Source organism: Microtus pennsylvanicus, chromosome 5, assembly GCF_037038515.1.
Source record: "Microtus pennsylvanicus isolate mMicPen1 chromosome 5, mMicPen1.hap1, whole genome shotgun sequence".
Classification (NCBI taxonomy): Eukaryota; Metazoa; Chordata; class Mammalia; order Rodentia; family Cricetidae; genus Microtus; species Microtus pennsylvanicus.
Window position 1 is genome coordinate 85,950,708 of NC_134583.1, and position 15,290 is coordinate 85,965,997.

Consider the following 15,290-nt stretch of genomic DNA (forward strand, 5'->3'; position numbering starts at 1 on the left):
CAAGATGTAGCCAGCACCATGCCTGCCTGCATGCCACCATGCTCGCTGCCATGATGATAATGGACTGAGCCTCTGAAACTGTGAGTCACCCCAATTAAGTGTTTTAAAAGAGTTGCTGTGGTCATGGTGTCTGTTCACAGCTATAGGGATCCAAACTAAGACACCTCTTTTTCCCAGTTGTGTTGTTACTTATCTGTCACTTATCTGTAACCAGTGGTGCAAACGCAGCCCTTTAAAGTGAACGGTTATGGCCTGGAGAGATGGCGCAGAGGTTGAGCGCACTGATTGCTCTTCCAGAGGTCCTGAGTTCAATTCCCAGCAACCACATGGTGGCTCAGAACCACCTGTAATGAGATCTGATGCCCTCTTCTAGCCTGCAGGGACACATGCAGACAGAACACTGTATACATAATAAATAAATTAAAAAAAATAAAGCAAATGGTTATTTAATAGCTTCCTGTGAAGAATTTAAGTCTCCCCCGCCTCCCCGTAACTGAATATGGAAGGCTTACCTGCTTCACACAAAAGTAAAGAGCACACTTTCCAAATGACCAGATACAGAAAAACAAAAACAAAAAACTTATTACCCAGTGCTATCATGTGACCCCAGGAGTCCTGCCTTTTGAGCACTGGTCTGAAACCTGTTTATATTTCTAGGGTCTCTTCTTGACCGAAATCAGAGCAAATGAGTCATTTTTGTTTTACTTGCTATTCTTCATTCTAACAACATGGATGCTTCCAGGCTAATCACGGTAGGTCCTCACAGCCAGGTTTGGCTTGGCACCTGCCTACTATTCAGTTGCAGATATAATATTAAAAAAATCAACTGTTAAACCATGCATGAACTCACACCTATAACCTCAATACTCCAGAAACTGAGGCAGAAGAATTGCCCTGAGTTTGAGGCCAGCTTGGGCTGCAAAGACCTTGCCTCAAAGCAAACCAAGAAACAGACAAATGACCAAGAAAATAGCAACAAGTATCAGTTACTACAGGGATCACACTTCATTACTGAATTTGGAGGAATTTGCTTTTTACTTGAGTTGTGTATTGCCTTAGCTTTTCTCTAAACCCAAAGAAGAATATGTGAAACTTTGTCCTTAAAAAAAAAGTGTTGCCGGTGGTGGTGGTGCACGCCTTTAATCCTAGCACTTGGGAAGCAGAGGCAGGCAGATTGCTGTGAGTTTAAGGCCAGCCTGGTCTACAAGAGCTAGTTCCAGGACAGGCTCCAAAGCTACAGAGAAATCTTGTCTAGAAAAGAGAGAGAGAGAGAGAGAGAGAGAGAGAGAGAGAGAGAGAGAGAGAGAGAGAGAGAGAGAGAGAAAGAGAGAAAGAGAGAGAGAGAGAGAGGACAGGTTCCAAAAAAATACAGAGAAACCCTGTACCCCCTCCCCCCAAAAAAGTGTTTAGTATTAGTTTAGTATTAGTGTGTTGGATTTCTGGAAGCTGATCTGCCATCCCCTTTGTGCATTTTGTCAAAAATAAAATACTAATAATAACTTTATGCTAGCAATGCTGGGGATCGAACTAAGAACCTTATGTATGGTAGGTAAGTGCCCTGCCACCAAGCCATATCTCTAGTCCAGCAAAAGCATTCTAAAACTACCAACCTAAATAGAATTCACACAGTTCTTCAGACACCTGAAAATGTGCTCGGGTCTTTTGTTGACCCCTCCCAGGCATTCTCATGCCATCTGTCCAACGTTATCGTTTGGGCTGTAATTCTCCCATGTTACAGAAGTGATTGCCACAATTGGTTCCTCCCAAAACAGACATCAGCAAGAACATTTCAGTTTTCTCCCACACAACTTTAATATGTACAGTGACTAAAATGAACATTAAATTTGAAACTTATGTAGGAATTTTGAAAGCAATAATATTTGTACTTTAAAAATGTTACCACCTCTGGCTCTTTGGAAGCTCCTTTGACTGAGGTGGGCCTCAAACCCATACCCCTGTGAACCCTAGGCAAGTGCTTTGCCACTGAGCCACACCCCCAGCCCCCCCTTCTTGCTTTTAAGATCCCAGTTTTAAAGTCTGGACCTTATTGAGAATAAAGCAATTTACAAACAGGACTTTAACAACTCAAGTTAGCATTATGGGTCTTTTTGCTTCTGATGTTGTGACAAGCTGGATTCAAAAGATATTTAGGACCGAAACTAAGGTGAGCAGGGGTGAGTCTCACCAAAGCCATGTTCCAAACTAAGAGTCACAACCAATAGTCTGGAGTTTTGCGATATATGTTATTTCTCCACACTTTACAGAATTATATAAAAATATGACATGCAGTTACATTCTTCTGTAGAACCCTAGCCTCAGGCTGTAAAACACAACTACTTTATGCTCTATGGTATGCGAACCGGGAACTAGGCTGGAGACTTAAAAACACACAGACAGAGACACGGGGACATGAGTCATCCTTGATACAAGAATGTCAACTTATATAGGGATCCTTAACTGATAGTCACGCCTCAGCTCTCGAGATCTTTCAGCTGCAAGTCTCACCAGAACCCACTCCCCTGCCATCAGGGTCTTGTGCTCAGAGCAGCTGCAGGCTCAGGAAAACAAGTTGTTTTGCTCAGCTCACTCCAGCAGGCAAAGGGTCTGAGGCAGGCAAAGAAAGTCAAGGGGCCAGGAGTCTGCAGCCCCAACATCAGGCTTTACTTGTAAGTAGTCCTCTCCCTTCTTCTCCTTATATAACCATCTTCCTATGTCAAAACTATCTATTATTTTTATCTCAGCTAATAGTTTTTTGTTTGTTTGTCTTGAGACAGAGTTTCTCTATGTAACAGCCCTGGCTGTCCTGGAACTCATTCTGTAGACTAGGCTGGCCTCACACTCACAGAGAGCCACCTGCTCTGCCTTCGGAGTGCTGGGATTAAAGGTGTGCACCGCCACCTCCTGGCTTCAGCTAAAAGTTTTTATGCTTTGAATATGCACACAATAATAAGTGCATTGGAGACATGCTGAAAGCATAGTGGTGTGCACATTTTTAGAGGGGTATAAATTTATGGGGAGAAGCTGGGGGAAAGAAATTGGTGATCAGGGAACTGGAGAAACGCACTACTGTGCTTGCTTGTTTCCCACTCTCTGCATTACAGGTATTGGGTGACTTTATTTGGTCAAGAAAAAGTAAAAATGTAAAAGACATTTAGGAAACAGTGGAGAACCTGTTTCATTCTACCTTCAAAATCTACACGTCATTTGGATTTCTAGCACAGAGAAAGAACTGGTCAGTGCCATACAGTCATGTTGTTCCAGGACCACAAAGGAAGAAGTTCAAAGGTCACTGGGGCCACAGATGGCATTTTGCCATTTTCCTTGTGTTAAGTTTAAGCGAGTCTCCGAGGACCTGAGTGCACTGTTCTCTGTGTGTGTCGCCAAACCCAGCTCAGTTTTACAAGACTTAGCACAGTGTTCATGCTAGAATGTAAAATCGCCACTCTGTAGCTGCTTCCCGGAGATAAAACAACCATGTCAAAGGGGACAGAGTATTCCAGTGACCTTCCTACCTCTTTGAACCATCTACCTACCAAAAGGCAGCCCAAACTGATACACCCGTGAACACGAAAGTCCCTTTAAAACTAAAACAGAGAGCGGCAGGGGGATTTTAAACATCTTGGAGGGAGATGCTGCCTCTGATGCTCTTCCTAGGCATTTCTTCTGTTCCTTGTAAGACTCTCCCCTATTTAAAGGCCAGAACCTGTTGTTCAGTTCTGTGACTTAAAAAAGGCCCATTATTTACCCTATTAGGATGAATTTATTCATTTATCTATTGTTAAACATTTTTTTTTGAGATATAGTCTCTTTCTTTTGCCCAGGCCAGCCTGGAATGCACTCTGTAGTCCAGGCTGGCCTTGAACTCACGACAGTCATCTTACCTCGGTTTCTCACATGCTGGAATGACAGATGGGAGCTGTCTGCCTGCTTCTAAAATAAGTCTACTTTGTACCCATTTTCAAGACCTTTTTTCTCCCTGAGACAGGGTCTCCCTATGTAGCCCTGGGTGTCCTGGAACTCATTCTGTAGACCAGGCTGGCTTCCAACTCAGAGATCGCCTGCTTCTGCCTCCCGAGTGCTGGGATTAAAGGTGTGCGCCACCACTGCCCAGCATCCTTCCTAAAGGTCACATCTTTATGGAATGTGGAATTGTTCTGATGAGCAGTGTGAGGTACACACAGGACTTGTTTTTCCTGAGATACCAATACATTCCCAACATGGCTAGTGGTTAGTGCTCCAGTCCTCCGCAGAGCTTGTGACTCTGTTTTTATCAGTGTGGAGTTTTACTCATATGAGACTTCCTCCTTGGGCCTTTCTAGTCTATTCCGTAGGCTCAACTCTTCTTCAGCCAACATGATGATTCTATGCCCATATGAGACTTAAGCTTTTTTGTATTTGATATGGCAGTTCTCATTAAAAAACAAAAACAAAACCCACCTTGTTATAGTTATTCTCATCCGTAAAGATGAAATTCAGAACTGGAAGCAGCTTCTGAATCCCATGGAATTTTGTTGTTCACTGGTTCAGCCCTCTGACCCAGTATAATGGTGTGTGTCTGGTCTCCTTTACGCAAAGGCTATTTAACTTGTCAGCAATTGTGGTCTAAGAAACTTATCGTGGCCCCCATAAAGCCTCACTCCCATCAGCACTCTGGCCCAGGCTACGGCTGGTGGATCCTGGCCCTTGCTATTTTAGACGTCTTTTGCTGTCATGGTGGGTGCTGCCGTAGTGACACCTTGTCCTCCTTGGTGCCTAATCTTGTATGATAAGAATTTTCTTGTTTTTTTTTTCTTCTGATTTATGTGCACCTGAGGGCTCCTGGTATCTCACGTGTCCGTCTTGACAGCCTGGCATACTCTTTAAAGCTCTGCTTTGGAAGGTAGCTCTGATGGAAATGGACTAACTTCAGTTTCTGCCTTTTGGAGAGTGGGTGCCCATGAGATCGGGAGCGCTTAGACAGAGTGGCTCCTCCTGCTGGCAAGCCCTTCGGTGCCACCTGATACTTGACTGTGTATGAAATACTTCAGTTTTGCTTTAAATACTGGCAGCAAGAGCCAGCATTCGGGGTTGGGGATTTAGCTCAGTGGTAGAGCGCTTGCCTAGCAAGCGCAAGGCCCTGGGTTCGGTCCTCAGCTTCAGAAAAAAAAAAAAAAAAGACAAAATAACAAAAAAGACCAAAAAAAAACAAGGTAACTGGCACACACAACCTTTTTCATTTTCAGAGATCCCCCGCCCCCCAGGACATTTTCCTGGCTGGGGGCAATATTTATTATTTGTCCTTCAGGATGTCGCAGTATCAAATCGGTTCCAGCCCACAGGAGAGTCTCCTGTGGGGTGTGCAGATGTAGTGATTGACAGCCGGGTGACAGCTGAAGCTGCTGGATGCTCCACCCTCCTCCATGTTGCCTGCAGCTGGGGCCCTTCCTCCATTTCCTGGGAATGCTCCTGTGCTAGATCTTTGATAATTTTTCTCATTTCTTTAAGACCTACGTTTGTAAATTCGGTCCCATTTGTTTGGGTTTTGAAAATAAAAGCTGGGTTCACCTGGGCCCCGCGCGCAGCACAGCGAAGCATTCCTGCTCGGCCGGACCCGCCCCACTCTCAGAGGAGAGGGAGGTGCCTGGGAGGAGGAGCGGGGTCTGCCCATGCGCAGTAAAGATTTTATTTTATTTTATTTTTTTGGCTTCTTTCGCTTGCCGTCCTTACCCGCCGTGCTCCGCGCAGCACACGCGGAAGTGGCTTCCTCCAGCTGACAAGCCGGGCGGTTGTAGCCGTTCCTCGCCGGCTGGTGACTACTACACAGAATGGCAGGAGTGCGAGAGCCCGGGGAGAACCGAGCCGCTGCCATGGCTGTGGAGCAGGACATGTTCGACGCCGTCGTGATGGCGGATGAGAGGTAGGCAGCGGCCCAGTTCCGCCCCGCCCCGGCAGCTGCTTGGGGGAGTCCCGCAGTCCTCGGGGACACCCGCCTTCGCCATCTGCGAGCTGCCACATCTTCTTGTTCTTTAATTGCCGCACATACGGCAGTATTCATGGACCTGCTGATGGATGTGTCGGGCAGGCCCCTTTGGATGTGGAAAGTTCCCCGGGGAAATGCCTGGGCGGAACGGTGGTCCAGGGCATCTTGGCCTTTCCTGGACGGCTGCTCATCTCTCCGGGGTGACTGCTCTATCTCTGTTTAGGGAGTGGGGTCCTGACATCTGCGGAGGCAGAAGAGCTCCCCAGGCCACCCACCTGCCAAGTGGGGAGCTGTTCACCCCTCACGGGGGCTTCCAAAGCATTCCTTCCACAGTGCAGACTTCAAGTTACTGCCAATTTTTGGTTGATTCCTCAGAGACAATAACATCTAGTCAGAGCACCGTAGTGCTGGCATACTGTGATGATCTTACGGATATTTTCTGTTACTCCTGCATCCTGGGGGTGTTTTAGAGTTAGGATGGCATGTAGGCTCAGCTACACCGACTCTTTTTGAAAAGTAGATTTCTAGTGTGGACTAAGCTTGCTTGAGTTTGTATTTTTACATTTTCCTTGTGGGTTCTTGTGCTCTGCCGGGTTTGGAAGTCACTCGTGTATCCTACCCACGGTTACAGATGAAGGAACTTGGGTCCCTAGGGGTTGGGGCTGTAGCTCAGTTGGTAGAGTGCTTTTCATAGCATGCATGAAGCCCATACGCATCATGGTTTCACATGGAGGTGGTGGCACACACCTGTAATCTCAGCAGTCAAAAAATGGGAAGAGCCCGGCGGTGGTGACGCACACCTTTAATCCCAGCACTTGGGAGGCAGAGGCAGGTGGATCTCTGTGAGTTAGAGGCCAGCCTGGTCTACAAGAGCTAGTTCCAGGACAGGCTCCAAAGTCACAGAGAAACCCTGTCCCGAAAACAAACAAACAAACAAAACAGCAACAACAACAACAAAAAAGAAATGGAAAGAGTTACTTGATGGAGGTTGGCGTGGGCTGCATAGTGAGAGCTGTCTCAGCAATGGGACTGAGGCACAATAATGGGCCAGAGAGCAGAAGAGCTAGACCTAGAACCTGCATAGTGAGAGCTGTCTCAGCAATGGGGCTGGGGCACAGTAATGGGCCAGAGAGCAGAAGAGCTAGCTAGACCTAGAACCTGCATAGTGAGGGCTGGGGCACAGTAATGGGCCAGAGAGTAGAGAGCTAGACCTAGAACCTGCATAGTGAGAGCTGTCTCAACAATGGGGCTAGGGCACAGTAATGGGCCAGAGAGTAGAGAGCTAGACCTAGAACCTGCATTTTGTGACTCGGGGTTTTGGGGGCCTTTGGGGGGAGGGGTTCGAGGTAGGGTTTCTCTGTAGCCTTGGAGCCTGTCTTGAAACTTGCTCTGTAGACCAGGCTGGCTTTGAACTCACAGAGATCCACCTGCCTCTGCCTCCCGAGTGCTGGGATTAAAGGCACGTGCCACCACCTGGCATGACTTGAATTTTAACCCTTTCTTCCTGTAGTCTGCTGTGTCCTGTGGGAATCTAGATAATGTAAGGTGGGAAGATTTTTCAAGGAACAGTGTTTTACCTGATGAAGTGTGTTTCTCTGTCATAGATTCCATGGGGAGGGATATCAGGAAGGTTATGAAGAAGGCAGCAGCTTGGGGATCGTCGAAGGAAGGCAGTATGGCACATTACAGGGAGCCAAAATTGGATCTGAGGTAAGTGGGAGGGCCACTTAGAAAGAACTTCATAGATGAGTGTGGTGATCCATCCTTTGTCACAGGGGATCCATCCTGCGATCCCAGCACTCAGAAAACTGAGGCAGGAGTCCTAGCCCAGCCTGGGCTAAAGAGTGAGCTACTGCCTCAAAAAACAGAGGCTGGGGAAGTAGCTCAGTGGCAGAGGATGTACCCAACATGCTTAGCCATAACTTTGAAACATTGCCTAGAGCAGTGGTTCTCAACCTAATGCTGCAACCTTTGCAAACAGTTCCTTGTTGTAATTGTAGCGACAGGGCTGTGTCCCCGGCACCCGGCCGCCCACATGGCTAGCTTATGCCCAGAAATAATTACACGGAAACTGTATTCTTTTAAACACTGCCTGGCCCATTAGTTCCAGCCTCTTATTGGCTAGCTCTTACATATCGATCTAACCCATTTCTAATATTCCTGTAACACCACAAGGTGTCTTACCAGGGAAGATCTTAACCTGCGTCTGTGTCTGGTAGGAGAATCATGGCGACTCCTTGACTCAGCTTCTTTCTCCCAGCATTGTGTTCTGTTTACTCCACCTACCTAATTTTATGTCCTATTAAAGGGCCAAGGCAGTCTCTTTATTTAACCAGTGAAATTAACACAAGCCAGAAGACTCTCCCCCATCAGTTCCTCATGTTGTGGTGGCCCCCAACCATAAAATTATTTTGTTTCTACTTCATAACTACAATATTGCTACTGTTATGAATCATAATGTATATGTATCTGACATGTGACCCCAAAGGGGTCAAGACTCAAGTTGAAAATCAGTGGCCTAGAGGAAAAGAATAAAGGCATGGATCCTTTTCCTATACAGTTGCTTCCTTTGCTGTTGAAGCTAAAACATCTAACCACTTCCTATTGCAAGGCCTTTGGAGGAGATTCATAGACCAGACAGAAAATTCTTAGCACAGAACCACCAAAGTATGTTATGGGAGTAGCACAGTGCTGTCTTGCGTCTTCAGCCAGCTCAGTCCGTTTACAGTGGAATTCCATAAGCCCCACAGTGTTTCTCCTTTTGCCTTTGTCCTCTTACAGATCACTGACCCTGACTGGCAGAGGAGGTCATGACAGTATCAGGTACCTGATGCCACAAAACAGACTGGTGGGCCTAAAACAACCACCTTTGGTTATGCCACACAGGGTCTGAGGGTCAGCAGGGCTCCAGTCTCATCTGCAGGCTTGGCTGGACCAGGGGATCTCTTCCCGAGGTAGCACACCCTGTAACTGGTGTCCTCTGCTCAGGTGTCCTCATGACACCCCAGAGCAAGTAGCCTGTGAGAACAAGGCAGAAGTGGCATTGCTTTTTCTACCCAGCCCCAGGAACTAGACAACTCTTTCTTCCTCTGTGTCCTCAGAAGCTGAGCACACTCCTCTCCTCTGTTCTGTTGTGCATACATGAACCCGGGACAAGGGGCAAGGAGCCAGCTCACAGCATCATATAGAGGATGAGCATCACTGCTGTCATCTTGGGGCCTGGCTCACCCGCTGGGGCTGTCACCATTCAGTTTCCATTGCCCAAAAACTCACAGGTTCCAGAATAGCTGAAGAAGCCTTGTGGCAGCCCTCTGTCCGGCCCTGAGCTTTGAGATCTTGGTAACTGGTGTGGTGTGGCTGATTGCTTACCGCCTTCACTCTGGGCTGGTTTTCAATTCACAGATTGGATGCTACCGTGGCTTTGCTCTTGCATGGAAGTGTCTCCTACACAGTGGTGCATGCGAGAAAGACAGGTAAGGCTGAGGCTCCCTTCCTCCTTTCCTTCCCACCCCTTTCCCTTCCACCCCTTTCCCTCCCACCTCCTTTCCCTCCCCCCCATTTTCCTCCCACCTCCCATCAGCATGCTATCAGTGAAAAGACCAGGAGGAACTCTGAGTGTTCCTAATGTGTGCATAGGTATCTGTGTCATTCATTCATACAGAAAATAGTAATGGCCAACTTGACTTTGTTATTCAAAGAATAATAAGTAAAATGTGACAGGCACCTCATAGGTATTTGATGAGCGCTGGGTAATGCCAGATGGATCCTATTTCCTGTCCATTTCTCACTTAGGCGTCTGATAACAGACTGCAGTACTGTCAATGAAACGAGGCCTCGGAAATGCCGACTGTGCCGGACGTGGTCGTGTACACCTTTATTTCAGCAGAGACAGGCAGATCTCTATGAATTCAAGGGTAACTTGGTCTACATAGGAGTTCCAGTACAGCAAGGACCAGAGAGGGGAAAAAGAAAGAAATGCTGGCTTCTCATAGCCAACCAGAACACAGTATTATCTTTTTGGGAGGCAGGGGCTTATACTATGGCCCAGACTGGCCTTTAGCTCACAGCCATCCTTCTGTCTCTGCCTATTATTTGCTGGGCTCACAGACATGTACCACCACAGGCAGCCAGAAGTCATCCTGAAGTCCTTTTTATAACACACACAGTTCCTAGTGATTGTCACTGTTCTTTGAGCTGTGTTAGCTTTGGTACCTTGCCTTACTGTGCTCTGCCCGCCTTGGTCCTGTGAGCTGCCCCATCTGCCTGCTTCCCGAGGCTGGGAGGGAGCCCTGAAGTGAAAGGCATATTTCCCTCGTGTGCAGAAGCTGGGTTAGGCTGGCATTGTGTAGTCTTCCTATAGCTCCTGGCCTGGTATAGGAGGGCCCAGAGGAGGGTATTAGCAAACCAAGCCAAGAGGATGGCAGCTCCCTGCCTGTAGGACTCACCCTTTTGTTTGACACTTTGAGTGTCTAGGACTCATACCACGCCCATATTCAAAAGTAAGAGCAAGGTATTTGTGACTAATTGTGGGGTTCTGGGCTTCTCTCTCTGATTATCCACCACATGATTTACTGGCTTCTCTTTGTTTTTTGAGACAGGGTTTCTCTGTGTAGCCCTGGCTCTCCTGGAACTTGCTCTGTAAACCAGGCTGGCCTCAAACTCATAGAGATCTGCCCGCCTCTGTCTCCTGAGTGCTGGGATTAAAGGAATTCATACTATGCTGCATTTTTTTTTCCTTCTTCCTCCTTTTGTGAAATTTGAGACAAGGTCTATTTAGTCCAGACTGTCCTGGAACTCATTATTTAGACCAGGCTGGCCTCAAACTCAAAGAGATCGGACACTGGAGAGATAGCTCAGAGGTTAAGAACACTGACTGCTCTTCCAGAGGTCCTGAGTTCAATTCCCAGCAACCACATGGTGGCTCACAGCCATCTATAATGAGGTCTGGTGGCCTCTTCTGGCATGCAAGCATACATGGAAGGAATGTTGTATACATAATAAATAAATAAACTTTAAAAAAACAAACAAACAAACAAACAAAACCTCAAAGAGATCCTTCTGCCGTTGCCCTCTGAGTGCTGGGAATAAAGACTTGGGTCACTATGCCTGGCTCTCTATTTGTGTGTTTAGTGTGAGCAGGTGAGAGGCAAGGGTCCTTAACTTCGTGGCTTTAGGAGTGGCCAGGCCGACTGATCCTGGAGGAATGATGTTGGCTAATCATGCCACCACTGGGTGGCAGTCACAGCCGAGACTGACTGCCATCCTTTTGCGGTGGTCTCCCTTGCTCCAGCCTGCAGTTCCCCAGGTGGGGTAGGGGCCCCGTGGTGAGTGGTTGCTCTACAGCAGGTGGAGGCCAGCACTGCCAGGAGCAGAGAGGCAGCTTAGCCTGCCCACTGCTCTGAGATGCAATGAAGGATGGAGTAGGGCCTTGGGTGACAGCCTCTCTCCCCCATGCATCGCAGCAGGAAGATGAAGGTGGTGGAGGCTCTGATCACACTGCTGCAACACTTCCCCTATGATGACCCCACTTACGAGAGGCTCCATGAAGACCTGGACATAATCAGAGGGAAATTCAGACAGGTTTGTGCTCCATAGCCTCTGTCTGGGGTGTGCCTGAGTGCACTATAACAGCAGGGCGGGTGCAGGCCTTAGGGTCTGTGTGATGGCTTTGCTGGGCAGCATGTGTCCGTGCCTCATTCCCCTGCCCCTTGTAGGATGACTGAGATAGGCTGGGGACGGTGTGGCGACATTGCCTGTGGGGTGGTGCTGGGATACGGAAAGTGGGGCTAGCAGAGGTGTGTCCTCAGCCTGACAGAAGTTCAGGGGTGTGAGACACTGTTGGTGAGACACCATCTCTTGGGTACTTTCAGCTATGCTCACTGCTCAACGTGCAGCCAGACTTCAGGGTGACCACGGGAGCCTCCAGACTTGCGTTTTGAGGACTCAGAAGAGCAGATGTCTCCACATATAATGTCAGTGATTAAAGGCAGCCTGAGTGGCCCTCATTGTTCTGTGAGAGGACCAGTGTGGCCTCTTCCCTAGGCTCTTGCTGGCTGGCTGGCCGAGATAACACTACCCTGCCTTCTGCACAGGGTCCTGGCAGCACCCTCAAGAGATTGCTCGCCGCTGGCCAGAGTGAGTGGCTTTGTCATCCCAGTGGTCCTGGGTTGGATCACCTTGAGGGTAGGACTCAGGCAGGCTGATGTAAAAGCCCTTAATGGGGAGCCGCAGCAGGTTCTCTGCTGTGTGCTGAGCTTCTGCTGACCACACTTGGGCTTCCTTTGGTTCACTCCGCCCCCCTGGCAGTCCCAGAGGTGGGTGCCATTTCACTTTAGAGGTGATGAAGTAGACCCACCTAGTGTCACAGCCTGCCATCAGAGCTGCCTGCTACCCCAGATCCACGTCCTGCAGTGCCATACAGTGCCTCTGCCTTGAGCATGTGTTGTCATTGCTTGCACCACTGGGACCCTGTCCTCTGCCACAGAAGGCCCAGATTCCTGCAGTGCGTACAGGGTACAGGGTTCAGACTCCATTGGGCTTGGTTTGCTTCTGGATGCCCAGCTGAGAAGGCAAGGCCAGTCAGATCCCTAGGAAGCCGAGGCATGGCCTTCACGCTGTCCCCAAGTGTGGGATGAGCTCTACATATTAAGAATTGGCTGCGGGGGGATTACTGGGAACTAGAGCAGGACCAGATGGTGACTGCCACTGTGACTGTCCAGGGGCTTGCCTGTGTGCCACTGCTTCTTTAGCAGCAGCTTGCGAGTCTTGCATGGTGTTCACAGGCAGGTATAAGGTGAGCTAACAGGAGTCGGCTCAGTATATACCATTTCACAGGCGTGGACACATGGCAGCATGCGTTGATATGCCCTCCTTTGGGTGGCTCCATTGTACCCTGACTGTCCCTACTTCAGTTCTAGGGCATGATGTGAAGGGGTCACTGTGGATTTGTGCCACTTTGGTTTGGGTTCTTTTTTTTTTTTTAATTTTCTTTTAGAAACAGAGTCACTGTATAGCTCAAGCTGGCCTTGAAGGGTGATCCTCCTACCTCAGCCTTATGAGTGCTGGGATCTCAGGCCTGTGGCCCTAGGACACTGTTTTTAATATCTGATAGAGTAGGTACTGCTGGATCTCTTCCCTCATTCTGTCAGCCCAGCCTAGCCAGAGAGGGATGGTGTTGGTGCTTGAGGCCCGGGGTGCCACGCATCTGGCTTCCTGAGCCAGGCAGTGGCCTCTCGGGAGTCTCATGCCATCCTCCAGCTGCTCCCAGGATCAGGTGCTCTTCAGTGAGCTTCTCTGGGTGCTGAGCTCAGAGAGCTGTGGCTGCTGTTTTGATCATAGTTTACTTTTCTTTTTGGAGAAAAGAATAAATGATGTGTTTTACAGTGACAGTCTGTCTGGTATCATTGTACTGACAGCTGCTGCAGTCCTCCAGTACCAAGATGCTGATGTCAGGATCTCTGTTCAGAGATGTGAGCCCAGCATTCTAGCCACATTCTGCCCTGGATTTGCTACCACAGGTAGCAGTTACCAGTTCCTCTCTTGTCTCTGCCCCCTTTCCCTCTCAGCTTTGTCTGTTCCCCCATTCCCCTTACCTTGTAGATAGGTGTTAGAGTTCCCACCCGTCAGCATTGCCACAGCCACCTGTTCTCAAGGGCCCCATCCAATCCCCGCACGCTTTGGTTACCCCAAAGGTCTTCTGGATTACAGTATAGACAATGCAGAGGAGCATCCTGCCGTGTGGGTGTGCCCTCCCTTCCCCCGCTGATATGGCTGTGTCTACTGTGAAAGGTGACATAGTCATGAAAAGGTTGCTACTCTAAATGTCATCCCACGAAGATGATACTCGGAACTGCCATAGACAACCACATGGAGCTGCGGTGAAGCTGCACCTCAGTGTGGTAGAGTGGCACCCATGGAACGTGTGTCCTTAATGTTACTACTGAGCTGCGAGCTAATCGCCTGCCTTCTCAGACCATGTCCTGTGAGCTCTCAGTGTCTCCACTGCTGGACTGTTTTCTGTCACCCGTCTTACCATGTTCTGGCCGGCTCTCTGGCAGAGTGGCCTTGCTATGACTTTAGCTTTGATGCCATCCCCTATGAGCGGCAGTGTGTCACATGCTGGAGGCCAGAGGTGTCTGGATTGGCTCCTCCCAAGTCTCTCTGCTGAGCCTGCTGCCCGTGTCTCCTGCACAGCTGTGTCCTGACTGAACAGGGACTACCAGTGATCTGATTCTCCCTCAGTCACCTACTGATTTATCTGCAGTCACAGGGCAGGGCTTGTGACCGCCAGCTCTGCAGGATCTGGAATCTCCTAGGAGACACACCTCTGTGCATGGCTGTGAGGGTGTTTCCAGAGAGGCTTAGCTGAGGAGGGAAGACCCACCCTGAGTGTGCTCTGTCCCATGAACTGGAGAAAGCAAGCTGGGTGCCAGTGTATGTGTCTCTCTGCCTCTGGACTGGATAAAATGTGAGCGTCTGCCTCGGGCTCCTGTTGCCATGCCTCCCCACCCTGATAACTGCCACCTTATTAACTGTGGCCCCATAAACTCCTTCATCCTTTAGCTTGCTTCTTTGGGGGATTTTGTCATAGCAAGGATGAGAAAACTCACTAAACACAGGGCCTCAGACCTGCAAGGGTACCGTGTGACCTCTAACAGGCAGCCTTTTTGTGGCTATGGTACCAATTTCAGCCCGAGGCTAAATGCAGAATGAAGTTCTTCCCTGTAAAGCTAATGTTAGTGAGGAGTTTTTAAAATATAAAGATTATTGCTGAGCGATGGTGGCACACCCCTTAAATCCCAGCACTTGGGAGGCAGAGGCAGGCTGATCTCTGAGTCAGAGGCCAGCCTGGTGTACAGAGTGAGTTCCAGGATAGCCAGGCTACACAGAGAAACCCAGTTTTGAGAAACCAATATATAAATAAATCAGCACAGAGGAAATTTATTTGCTACAGAAGGACAAAGGTCAGAAAATAAGAGACAAAGACAGGAGATAGAGGATGAGGGAAAGGAACAAAGGAGAGGGGTAGGGGACTCTGTCCCAGAGGGACAAAGGATTGTCTCTGGAGTGGAGGTAGACATGGCCCATAGGCAAATGACAGTTTATAAAGATTAGAGGGGGAAACCCTGTGTTAGGATGAGGTGTTTTGTTTTGATTTGGCACGTTAATTAGGGCAGCTAAAAAGGGCTTTTGATTGCTGGACTTCAATACTTTGATAACTGGACTTTGGTAATCAGCCTGGGGTTTGTGTGGTCAAATAAGGGGAATAGACCTTGGTGGCTAGCTTTAGGATGAATTTAATAATTTAGCAAAGCAGAGGAAATGGGAAGGG

General features: G+C 48.6%; 1 protein-coding gene across 3 annotated transcripts; it reads left to right on the top strand.

The window, feature by feature from the left end:
- Nucleotides 1-5,713: 5,713 nt before the first annotated feature.
- Nucleotides 5,714-14,437, top strand: Lto1 (LTO1 maturation factor of ABCE1). 3 transcript variants are annotated; one of them, XM_075972934.1, is made up of 5 exons: nt 5,714-5,896; nt 7,564-7,669; nt 9,362-9,432; nt 11,422-11,539; nt 11,830-14,437. In XM_075972934.1, exons 1-5 carry the CDS (start codon nt 5,805-5,807, stop codon nt 11,896-11,898), a joined length of 456 nt encoding a protein of 151 aa, XP_075829049.1. In that variant the 5' UTR covers nt 5,714-5,804; the 3' UTR covers nt 11,899-14,437. The 3 variants fall into 3 exon arrangements, with proteins under 3 accessions (XP_075829049.1, XP_075829050.1, XP_075829048.1); XM_075972935.1 differs by having other exon boundaries at nt 13,343-14,437; XM_075972933.1 differs by lacking the exons at nt 11,422-11,539; nt 11,830-14,437 and adding an exon at nt 9,752-10,933.
- Nucleotides 14,438-15,290: the final 853 nt, after the last annotated feature.

Coding starts and splice junctions, on each gene's coding strand:
- Lto1 (XM_075972933.1), top strand. CDS start 5,805: ATGGCAGGAGTGCGAGAGCCCGGGGAGAACCGAGCCGCTGCCATGGCT. Junction 7,670..9,361: donor GAGCCAAAATTGGATCTGAG/GTAAGTGGGAGG, acceptor TTCAATTCACAG/ATTGGATGCTACCGTGGCTT. Junction 9,433..9,751: donor GGTGCATGCGAGAAAGACAG/GTAAGGCTGAGG, acceptor TTTCTCACTTAG/GCGTCTGATAACAGACTGCA.